Source organism: Nerophis lumbriciformis, linkage group LG30 (assembly GCF_033978685.3).
Source record: "Nerophis lumbriciformis linkage group LG30, RoL_Nlum_v2.1, whole genome shotgun sequence".
Lineage (NCBI taxonomy): Eukaryota > Metazoa > Chordata > Actinopteri > Syngnathiformes > Syngnathidae > Nerophis > Nerophis lumbriciformis.
In genome coordinates this window covers 21,327,723-21,340,086 of record NC_084577.2, presented here as the reverse complement: position 1 = coordinate 21,340,086, position 12,364 = coordinate 21,327,723, and the positions used below count along the sequence as shown (strand labels likewise).

Below are 12,364 nucleotides of genomic sequence, written 5' to 3'. Positions count from 1 at the left end.
CCATAGTCGATAAGCTTCTTCTTTTTCTCTATCTTCTTGTTATGGGACATTCATCCTCCGCTGTTGCCATTTCTAATATAAAGTAGTGTAAAGTTCTTACTTATATCGGTCAGTAAACTCGCCATGAAAGCACTAAAACATACCGGTGTAGTGAGTTTCCATTATTCACCCAAAAAAACTTTAGTTATTAGAGAGTTCCGGTCGGACGGTTTTTCACGGGACACATTTCCGGTGTTGTTGTTTCCGGATGAGGAGATACTGAAAAATATAGTAGAATGTTCTGGATGAATAAGGAACGTTCACCGGCATGTTCCTTGTCATGTTTATGTGAGTTTGTGTGGACCCTATAGAAGTAAACACTTACTCTATATTGACTTACATGAGCACAAACGGCATGCATGAATAAGTCAAGGACAGACTCGTTCTAAGCTTGTGTAAAATGGTTACAACTAGAGATGTCCGATAATATCGGACTGCCGATGTTATCGGCCGATAAATGCTTTAAAATGTAATATCGGAAATTATCGGTATCAGTTTCAAAAAGTAAAATGTATGACTTTTTAAAACGCCGATGTACGCAGTGGTACACGGACGTAGGGAGTAGTACAGAGCAGTTTCGTCTCCCAGTCATACTTGCCAACCCTCACGATTTTTCCCGAGAGACTCACAAATTTCAGTGCCCCTCCCGAAAATCTCCCGGGACAACCATTCTCCTGAATTTCTACCGATTTCCACCCAGACAACAATACTGGGGGCGTGCCTTAAAGGCACTGCCTTTGCGTGCCGACCCAGTCACATAATATCTAGGGCTTTTCACACACACACAAGTGATTGCAAGGCATACTTGATCAACAGCCATTCGGGTCACACTGAGGGTGGCCGTATAAACAACTTTAACACTGTTACAAAGATGCGCCACACTGTGAACCCACACCAAACAAGAATGACAAACACATTTCGGGAGAACATCCGCACCGTAACAGAACAAATAACCAGAAACCCTTGCAGCACCAACTCTTCCGGGACGCTACCCCCTAACCCCCCCGCCCACCTCAACCTCCTCATGCTCTCTCAGGGAGAGCATGTCCCAAATTCCAAGCTGCTGTTTTGAGGTATATTAAAAAAAATAATGCACTTTGTGACTTCAATAATAAATATGGCAGTGCCATGTTGGCATTTTTTTCCATAACTTGAGTTGATTTATTTTGGAAAACCTTGTTACATTGTTTAATGCATCCAGCGGGGCATCACAACAAAATTAGGCATAATAATGTGTTAATTTCACGACTGTATATATCGATTTCGGTTGATATCGGAATCGGTAATTAAGAGTTGGACAATATCGGAATATCGGAAATCGGCAAAAAAGCCATTATCGGACATCTCTAGTTACAACTAAAGAAAAGTAGCCTAGAGATGTTGTTTGTTTTTTACTAAAAGCTTTTGTTTTTTTTGCTGCCATAATCCTTCCCACCAACAGAGATCCTGGATGAGGTGATGTACAGTAAGACTCTGTGCATGGATGCCAAGCAGGCCTGGGGGGACCACTATGACGTCCACAGTCTCTACGGCTACTCAATGGTGCTGGCCACGGAAAAGTGAGTGCGGGATCAGTGTTAGAAACCTTTTGCCAACTTAGACTTTGGAAGGCAACTTGCTGACGTCCATTTAGCGCTATGAGGAATCAGCAGTAAAACACACACACAGCGGAATTTACAACAGACCAGCAAGCGCTTTGTTAGAATATACTCTTTTTTTTTTAAATTTTTTATTAGGGACCAGAATTAATGAGGCGGGAAGGACCCCAGACAAATCTGATAATTCAATGCAGCATATTGACTTTAAGACTTTCTGAAAGTATGTCGGTGACTCCTGCAAAGTTGTATCCCATTTGTGAATTCTGGAAATACACCTCTAATGAGCTCAGCTCCCCAAAGTTTGTCATGGGAGTTTGCATCTGGGTCAGCATTTAAGTAAACCAATTAGGAGTCATCAATGTGAGTGGGTTGTACTGTAATAATAAATATTCCACCATAAAACTGTATTTGGTTACAGTCGCGTGTGGATCCTCTACAGCCATTGGCCACAACATTAGTGCAACAACAACATTTATTCACATTATTCAAAAAGGAAAAATATATCCATCCATCCATTTTCTACCGCTTATTCCCTTTGGGGTCGCGGGGGGCGCTGGAGCCTATCTCAGCTACAATCGGGCGGAAGGCGGGGTACACCCTGGACAAGTCGCCACCTCATCGCAGGGCCAACACAGATAGACAGACAACATTCACACTCACATCCACACACTAGGGCCAATTTAGTGTTGCCAATCAACTTATCCCCAGGTGCATGTCTTTGGAGGTGGGAGGAAGCCGGAGTATATAAAATAATAAAAAACATAAATTGATGGTAAATTAAATTCTGCAGAAGAGGATGATGACCATGCAAAAACTGTTTATGAATTTTTAAATACGTTTTTAACATTATTAGATCCCTCTAAACATGAAAAAAACACCCACATTCTACCTTTGCAATAATTTCAATGTACAAAACCGAAAACCAGTGAAGTTGGCACGTTGTGTAAATCGTAAATAAAAACAGAATACATTAATTTGCAAATCCTTTTCAACCTATATTCAATTGAATAGACTGCAAAGACAAGATAATTAACGTTCAAACTGGTAAACTTTGTTATTTTTTTAGGTCACTTTTGAATTTGATGCCTGCAACATGTTTCAAAAAAGCTGGCACAAGTGGCAAAAAAGACTGAGAAAGTGGCGGGATGCTCATCAAACACTTATTTGGAACATCACACAGGTGAACAGGCTAATTGGGAACAGGTGGGTGCCATGATTGGGTATAAAAGCAGCTTCCATGAAATGCTCAGTCATTCACAAACGAGGATGGGGCGAAGGTCACCACTTTGTGAACAAAGGCGTGAGCAAATTGTCGAACAGTTTAAGAACAACATTTCTCAACGAGTTAATGCAAGGAATTTAGGGATTTCACCATCTATGGTCCGTAATATCATCCACACCAGACTCGGTCATCCATGTCTTTATGGACCTTGCTTTTGTGCACTGGTGCACAGTCATGTTGGAAGAGGAAGGGGGCCCGCTCCAAACTGTTCCCACAAAGTTGGGAGCATGGAATTTTCCAAAACGTTTTGGTATCCTGGAGCATTCAAAAATCCTGTCACTGGAACTAAGGGGCCAAGCCCAACTCCAGAAAAACAACCCCGCACCATAATTCCTCCTCCACCAAATTTCACACGCAGTCCGAAATGCAGTCCGAAATTTACCGTTCTCATGGCAACCTCCAAACCCAGACTCATCCATCTGATTGCCAGATGGAAAAGCGTGATTCATCACTCCAGAGAACGCATCTCCACTGCTCTAGAGTCCAGTGGCGACGTGCTTTACACCACTGCATCCCACGCTTTGCATTGGACTTGGCGATGTATGGCTTAGAGCCAGCTGCTCGGCCATGGAAACCCATGCCACGAAGTTCTCTGCGTACTGTACGTGGGCTAATTGGAAGGCCACGTGAAGTTTGGAGCTCTGTAGCGACTGACTGTTGTTGCGTTTGGACCAGTTGTTCCTCTGAGGGAATTCAAGTTGCTGGTCGCTCCCAAGCTCTTTGTGACACGTACAGCTGAGTAGAAGAACCACCAGAGACAGAATAGGTATTTTGTAATTTTATTTCCAAAGCCTTGGAAATAGAATGAGACCAGTCCAGCATAGAACATTCAATTGCGCAGCTAAGATGGTCTGATCTAAAATATGGAAACCTTCTCTTCTATAAAGTGTCTCTCGCTCCCACCCTCGTTGTCTCTCTTTCCAGCCCAAACACATGCCCATTGTCCTCCTCAGTTGGGCACAGGAACAGATAGGGAAAATGAGTATCTGTCCTCCTTACATTCCTAAAATCAAGGTTAGCACACAGTACTTGCAGACAACCAAAAGACCACAATTGGAAGAAGAACACTAGCTGTTTTGTAATATGACTATGAAAATAAAGAAGTAACACTTAAATACGGATATATGTAAATATCTGCCTCCGACACTGTGCAGAAAGTCGGCAATCTCTTTGCACTATGCGCTTCAGACCACTCGCTGTCAGTTTTGTGGCTGAGTTGCTGTTGTTCCCAAACTCTTCCATTTTCTTATAATAAAGTTGACTTTGGAATATTTAGGAGAGAGAACATTTTACAGCTGGATTTGTTGCACAGGTGGCATCCGATGACAGTTCCACGCTGGAAATACCTGAGCTCCCAAGGGTGGGTGCGTCATGTTATACACCTGTATATAACGTTGTGGACGTGTCAGGCACCCCCGGACTCTGGTGGAACGCGGCGGGACTTGTGGGACCCTAACCTGGGTGTGATTTTTGATCAATTTCGGGACTTTTGCCCACTTTTCCAACTTTTTCCCCCCACTCACAGTGCGACTTTGCTGGGTGGGTTCTGGACATGTCGGGCACCCCCGGACTCTGGTGGAACGCGGCGGCACTTGTGGGACTCAAACCTGGGTGTGATTTTTGATCAATTTCGGGACTTTTGCCTACTTTTCCAACTTTTCTTCCCCACTCACAGTGCGACTTTGCTGGGTGCGTTCTGGACGTGTCAGGCACCCCCGGACTCTGGTGGGACGCGGCGGGACTTGTGGGACTCGAACCTGGGTGTGATTTTTGATCTTTTTCGGGACTTTTGCCCACTTTTCCAACTTTTTCCCCCACTCACAGTGCGACTTTGCTGGGTGGGATCTGGACATGTCGGGCACCCCCGGACTCTGGTGGAACGCGGCGGGACTTGTGGGACTCAAACCTGGGTGTGATTTTTGATCAATTTCGGGACTTTTGCCCACTTTTCCAACTTTTCTTCCCCACTCACAGTGCGACTTTGCTAGGTGCGTTCTGGACGTGTCAGGCACCCCCGGACTCTGGTGGGACGCGGCGGGACTTGTGGGACTCGAACCTGGGTGTGATTTTTGATCTTTTTCGGGACTTTTGCCCACTTTTCCAACTTTTTCCCCCACTCACTGTGCGACTTTGCTGGGTGGGTTCTGGACATGTCGGGCACCCCCGGACTCTGGTGGAACACGGCGGTACTTGTGGGACTCTAACCTGGGTGTGATTTTTGATAAATTTCGGGACTTTTGCCCACTTTTCCAACTTTTCTTCCCCACTCACAGTGCGACTTTGCTGGGTGCGTTGTGTTACACACAGGTGTATACATCCAGTTGTGTTATACGTCATGTTATACACCTGTGACACCTGGGTGCGTTCATGTTATACACCTGTGACCAACTGATTAGGACACCTGATTCTGATCATTTGGATGTGTGGCCAAATACTTTTGGGAATATAGTGAATGTCAAATATGCCTTCAAATAGTCTCTAATTCTGTAGCATCGTTCTATCAGTTTTGTGGTCTTTCTCCCTCCTGTGCTGTGTGAAACCCCCCCTCCTCCGTACACCAATTCACATTTTGACCAATCGTTAACAGAAAAACACAACAAAATGAGGTCTCCAAGAAGCGGATCGTTCGCAAATGACCCCATCCCTGGTATGCATCCCTCTCTACATTACATGGGCTGCTAAATGGTTGGCTTAATTGGTTGCGCCTTATTTGAATTAAGTTTGTCAAACACGGTCTCAGAAGTACATTTACTGAGTCATTTGTGCTTGATTTCGACGGGTCTTGGTCGCCTCTGATTCGCACTCCTCTAAGTAGACACAATTTGTAAACATTATTAAGGCGCTTGTTGAGGAAATCAATTCTGCTTGCACGTCCTTCATCAAACAAAACATTCTATTTACGCCGGAGATGAAAAATTACAATCTCGGCTTCTCTATGCATTTAGTTATTGCCAAAAAATGTGTGTGTGTGTGCGTGTGTGTGTGTGTGTGTGTGTGTTCTGGCAATGCTTACTTAATGGGGACATCGCTCTGTTTACACAGTCACCTTTCGGAGACCTCTGACGGTATGGGCACAAAAAAAAACAGGTTCCCTAAAACAGTGTTTTTCAACCTTTTTTGAGCCAAGGCACATTTTCTGCGTTGAAAAAATGCGGAGGAACACCACCAGCAGAAATCACTAAAAAACGAAACTCAGTTGACAGTAAAAAGTTGGATATGACTTTAAAGCATAACCAAGCATGCATCACTATAGCTCTTGTCTCAAAGTAGGTGTACTGTCACCACCTGTCACATCATGCCGTGACTTATTTTGAGTTTTTTGGGTGTTTTCCTGTGTGTAGTGTTTTAGTTCTTGTCTTGCACTCCTATTTTGGTTGCTTTTCCTCTTTTTTTTTTTCTATTTTCCTGTAGCAGTTTCATGTCTTCCTTTGAGCGATATTTCCCGCATCTACTTAGTTTTAGCAATCAAGAATATTTCAATTGTTTTTATCCTTCTTTGTGGGGACATTGTTGATTGTCATGTCATGTTCGGATGTGCATTGTGGACGGCGTCTTTGCTCCGGAGTAAGTCTTTGCTGTCGTCCAGCATTCTGTTTTTGTTTACTTTGTAGCCAGTTCAGTTTTAGTTTCGTTCTGCATAGCATTCCCTAAGCTTCAATACCTTTTCTTAGGGGCACTCACCTGTTTGTTTATTTTTGGTTTAAGCATTACACACCTTTTTACCTTCAAACTGCCTCCTGCTGTTTCTGACATCTACAAAGCAATTTGCAACCGGCTGCCACCTACTGATATGGAAGAGTATTACACGGTTACTCTGCCGAGCTCTAGACAGCACTGACACTCAACAACAACACATCATTTGCAGACTATAATTACTGGTTTGCAAAAAATACTTTTTAACCCAAATAGGTGAATTAAGATAATCTCCCAGGGCACACCAGACTGTATCTCACCATATATATATATATATATATATATATATATATATATATATATATATATATATATATATATATTATTATTATTATTATTATTATTATTATTATTATTATTATTATTTATTTATTTTTATTATTTTTTTTTTTGCGGCCCGGTGGTTGGGGACCACTGCCCTAAAGGAAATATTTTTAAATGGCAGTCAGATCCATTCTGAAGATGCCTAAGTGATTTTTAGGCTGAACCGGAAGCTCTCCAAAACCGGGAATGGCAAGCATTGAAGTTCTATGTGTACAACCGCATTACGGCCTACAAAAGGAGATTGCAGGTAAAATAGTAGATTAAGAGATAATCAGTTAGACTGGTTAAGTAGAACAGTTTTTTACGTTCTTTACGTTCAATGTTGTTAAAAGTAAAAAGTAAAAATACAAATTTAAATGAGTTTGTGTTTTATTTCTGTGGTTTAAGGTAAGATAAAATAATCCTTTATTGATCCCACAACAGGGGAAATTTGGGTTACTTTGTTTACGTGTTTCAAATATTGGTAAAAGAGAAAATTAATGTTCTTGAAAAGCGAAACATTTGTTATCCTGGCATTAATAGTACTGTGATTCTGTATGGTATCCATCCTTAGTTAAAACTAATATATATTTCCAAAAACAAAATCTGGTTTAGTGTTCCTTAGGATGACATTTTCATACAGCATGATTATAAAACATTATTACCTTAAAGGGGAACATTATCACAATTTCAGAAGGGTTAAAACCATTAAAAATCAGTTCCCAGTGGCTTATTTTATTTTTTGAAGTTTTTTTCAAAATGTTACCCATCACGCAATATCCCTAAAAAAAGCTTCAAAGTGCCTGATTTTAACCATCGTTATATACACCCGTCCATTTTCCTGTGACGTCACATAGTGATGCCAATACAAACAAACATGGCGCATAGAACAGCAAGCTATAGCGACATTAGCTCGGATTCAGACTCTGATTTCAGCGGCTTAAGCGATTCAACAGATTACGCATGTATTGAAACGGATGGTTGTAGTGTGGAGGCAGGTAGCGAAAACGAAATTGAAGAAGAAACTGAAGCTATTGAGCCATATCGGTTTGAACCGTATGCAAGCGAAACCGACGAAAACGACACGACAGCCAGCGACACGGGAGAAAGCGAGGACAAATTCGGCGATCGCCTTCTAACCAATGATTGGTATGTGTTTGTTTGGCATTAAAGGAAACTAACAACTATGAACTAGGTTTACAGCATATGAAATACATTTGGCAACAACATGCACTTTGAGAGTGCAGACAGCCCAGTTTTATCAATTAATATATTCTGTAGACATACCCTCATCCGCGCTCTTTTCCTGAAAGCTGATCTGTCCAGTTTTGGAGTTGATGTCAGCAGGCCAGGGAAGCTAGGGTCGATATTCTTCTCTTGATCATCTTCGGTGGCATAAGGGACGGTGTGAGCCAAGACATCCAGGGGGTTTAGCTCGCTCGTCTGCGGGAACAAACTGCCGCCATTGCTTGCCGTGCTACCGAGGTCCTTTGTCCCTGAATTGCTCACACACTCCGGCAGATTCAATGGGGGTCTGGCGGCAGATTTCTTTGACTTTATTGTTGGAAATGCATCTGCTTTGAGTGTCGCAGGATATCCACACATTCTTGCCATCTCTGTCGTAGCATAGCTTTCGTCGGTAAAGTGTGCGGAACAAACGTCCAATTTCTTGCCACTTTCGCATCTTTGGGCCACTAGTGCAACTTGAATCCGTCCCTGTCCGTGTTGTTACACCCTCCGACAACACACCGACGAGGCACGATGTCTCCAAGGTACGGAAAACGGAAAATAACAAAGCTGATTTGACTCGGTGTTTGAGAAAATGGCGGATTGCTTCCCGATGTGCTCCGAGAGCGAATAATAGAAAAGGAGTTTAATTCGCCAAAATTCACCCATTTAGAGTTCGGAAATCGGTTAAAAAAATATATGGAACATCAAGGTATATATTGACGCTTACATAGGTCTGGTGATAATGTTCCCCTTTAAAGTATGATTCACATACAGACTTTTTCCATCCTTCTATATATGGTAGTTGGAGATGCAGACATCTTCATTACTGCTAAATAGCAGTTTTCAGTCATGTCACAGACGATTTGCTTTAACATTTAAGTGGTGAAACTTCCTATAAGAGGACAGCTGTAGTGCTGTATTCTGACCATCATGTCATATTTCATTGAACTTTTTTTTTTTTTTTTTAAATGGTCCTCAGTAGTCACGTACAAATTTGCGTGAATTATGCAAAATTATTTAAATTTGGTCCCCCATGAACCATATCAACTCTTTTTCCCCAGGGTCCTCAGTAAGAATGATCAGCACATTACTTCATCAATCTAGAGATTTAAAGACGTGTATGAGCTAACTGGGCAGTGGCTGTTTTACCTAATTTTTTTAATGCCTCCACAACCTGTAGAAAGGGTGGTCCTCACAAGTGATGATCAAAAACTTGGTCCCCATTCCAAATGATAACCAGTATGTGTGTGTGTGTGTGTGTTTTACAGACGACTGTTTTATTTCACATTCTCTCCTGTCCTTCGGCCCTTTTTTTTTTTTTTAATGTTCATGACCTTTTGCTCTCTCTCCGTGCCCCACAGAGCTCTGCAGCGTGCGTTCGGAGGAAACCGGACACTGATGCTGACCCGCTCCTCCTTTCCAGGTGTGGGCAAATATTCGGGTCACTGGCTGGGGGACAACGCTGCCAATTGGAACGACATCAAATGGGCCATCCCCGGCATGCTCGAGTTTGGTCTGTTCGGGGTCCCTTACGTAAGTTGTGAACTTTCACGCTCCATGAATACTCTCCTAACAGTGTTTTATGTACAGTAAGAACTGCCCTGTTATGCTGACCTCATCTTTACACTACGTCGTATGTAATATTAATGATAACACTATCATGCAGTATTATTGTTGTTATCATTCCTGCAAAATGAAGGTAATTTTTCTAAGCTCATCATGTTCGATAAATGTATAATTCCCTATTCATTTTCAAAACGGGGGCTGCCACATAAGGGTTAGAGCACCGGTGTCAAACTCAAGACCCGGGGGCCAGATCTGGCTTGCCACATCAATGTGTGTGGCCCTGAAAGTGTGGAAATAAAGTATTTTCTCATTACATGTATTACAAAAATACTTGTACTGCATTTAATTGCATATATTTACACTTTAATCATCTCTATTAATAAAAAAGAATAAGGAGTGTGGTGATATCCTTTAGAGATTGATGTCAGTTTTTGATACAGTGCCGTCTGAGGGATCGAAGGTCACGGTCATTCAATGTTGGTTTCCGGCCATGCCGCTTACCTGGAGTGATTTCTCCAGATTCTCTAAACCTTTTGATTATATTATGGACCGTAGATGTTGAAATCCCTAAATTTCTTGCAATTGCACTTTGAGAAACGTTGTTGTTAAACTGTTTGACTATTTGCTCACGCAGTTGTGGACAAAGGGGTGTACCTCGCCCCATCCTTTCTTGTGAAGGACTGAGCATTTTTTTGGAAGCTGTTTTTATACCCAATCATGGCACCCACCTGTTCCCAATTAGCCTGCACACCCGTGGGATGTTCCAAATAAGTGTTTGATGAGCATTCTTCAACTTTATCAGTATTTATTGCCACCTTTCCCAACTTCTTTGTCACGTGTTGCTGGCATCAAATTCTAAAGTTAATGATTTTTTGCAAAAAAAAAAAAATGTTTATCAGTTTGAACATCAAATATGTTGTCATTGTAGCATATTCAACTGAATATGGGTTGAAAATTATTTGCAAATCATTGTATTCCGTTTATATTTACATCTAACACAATTTCCCAACTCATATGGAAATGGGGTTTGTATATATATCCATCCATTTTCTACCGCTTATTCCCTTTTGGGGTCACGGGGGGCGCTGGAGCCTATCTCAGCTACAATCGGGCAGAAGGCGGGGTACACCCTGGACAAGTCGCCACCTCATCGCAGGGCCAACACAGATAGACAGACAACATTCACACTCACATCCACACACTAGGGCCAATTTAGTGTTGCCAATCAACCTATCCCCAGGTGCATGTCTTTGGAGGTGGGAGGAAGCCGGAGTACCCGGAGGGAACCCACGCAGTCACGGGGAGAACATGCAAACTCCACACAGAAAGATCCCGAGCCCAGGATTTAACCCAAAACTACTCAGGACCTTCGTATTGTGAGGCAGATGCACTAACCCCTCTGCCACCGTGAAGCCATATATATATATATATATATATATATATATATATATATATATATATATATATATATATATATATATATATATATATATATATATATATATATATATATATATATATGTATATATATATATATGTATATGTATATGTACATGTATATATACATACATACATACATACACATTAGCCTCTTTTGTTTCAATCCCAAATATATTGCTATTCTTTTCAATTAATATTTCTTAGCAGCTGTCACGCCAAATGTATTCCCCCTACAAAACCTTCCCCCCTCCCAATTGCTTCCGGGGTCATTTCCTCTTACGTCATTTCCTCTTACTTACGTCATTTCCTCTTACGTCATTGACAGCGATCGATAACACTTCGGCTTTGACACAGGACAGCAGCACACACAATATTGTAGTGAAATGGTTTCAACAATAATGTTGATTTAAAGTACAGACATTTAACAGTATTATATATTAATTAATATTAGTGAAATGGTTTCAACAATAATGTTGATTTAAAATACAGACATTTAACAGTATTATATATTAATTAATATTTTTTGCACTATACCACGAAGACAGAAGTTCCCAGCAGCGGCCCTAACACTCCGCCTGGATTTTTTCGAGGCCTGCTGGTGTTTGACATAAGTCCCCTGGGAAAGATAAAGACAAATGTCATTTAGTGACACCACCATTTTCAGGAGATTTGGATTCTATTGATCGCTGTCAAAGACATAAGAGGAAATGACGTAAGTAAGAGGAAATGACGTAAGAGGAAATGACCCCGGAAGTAAATGGTGGGGGGGGATTTTTGTAGGGGGAATACATTTGGCGTGACACAACACATTTTCCAGTGTTTTGTATAATTAATTAAAATTCAAAAATTCATTTTTTTCCCATCAACATTCTAGTTTCATTTAATGTCATTAATTGTATTTTCTTCCCTACTCCTTATTTGCTAATATTTACTGTAAAAAAAAAACACATTGTTTTTATTTCCATTTAATCATCACATACTATTTCTCTCTTGACAAATAACTTAACTACAATCCGAGTGCAAGTAACTGTCGACATAGTAATGGACATAAAGAAATCATGTTTACATTTCATCTGTGCGAAGCCACAGTCAATAAAAAATATACGATGCACATTTCACTGTAGTTAACATTCAAGTCTGCCATTCATAACATGTTGCTGCAAATTGATCCCAATGTTTAGGCATACAGTAGTTGTGTACAGTTGACATTAAG

General features: G+C 41.3%; 1 protein-coding gene across 1 annotated transcript in view; it reads left to right on the top strand.

Moving 5' to 3' along the window:
* Positions 1-12,364, top strand: part of si (sucrase-isomaltase) — a 217,565-nt gene that overhangs the window by 58,188 nt on the left and 147,013 nt on the right. Inside the window, exons 14-15 of the mRNA XM_061925793.1 lie at positions 1,481-1,598; positions 9,507-9,678. Coding sequence (XP_061781777.1) covers positions 1,481-1,598; positions 9,507-9,678 — 290 coding nt within the window. The remainder of the gene's footprint in view (positions 1-1,480; positions 1,599-9,506; positions 9,679-12,364) is intronic.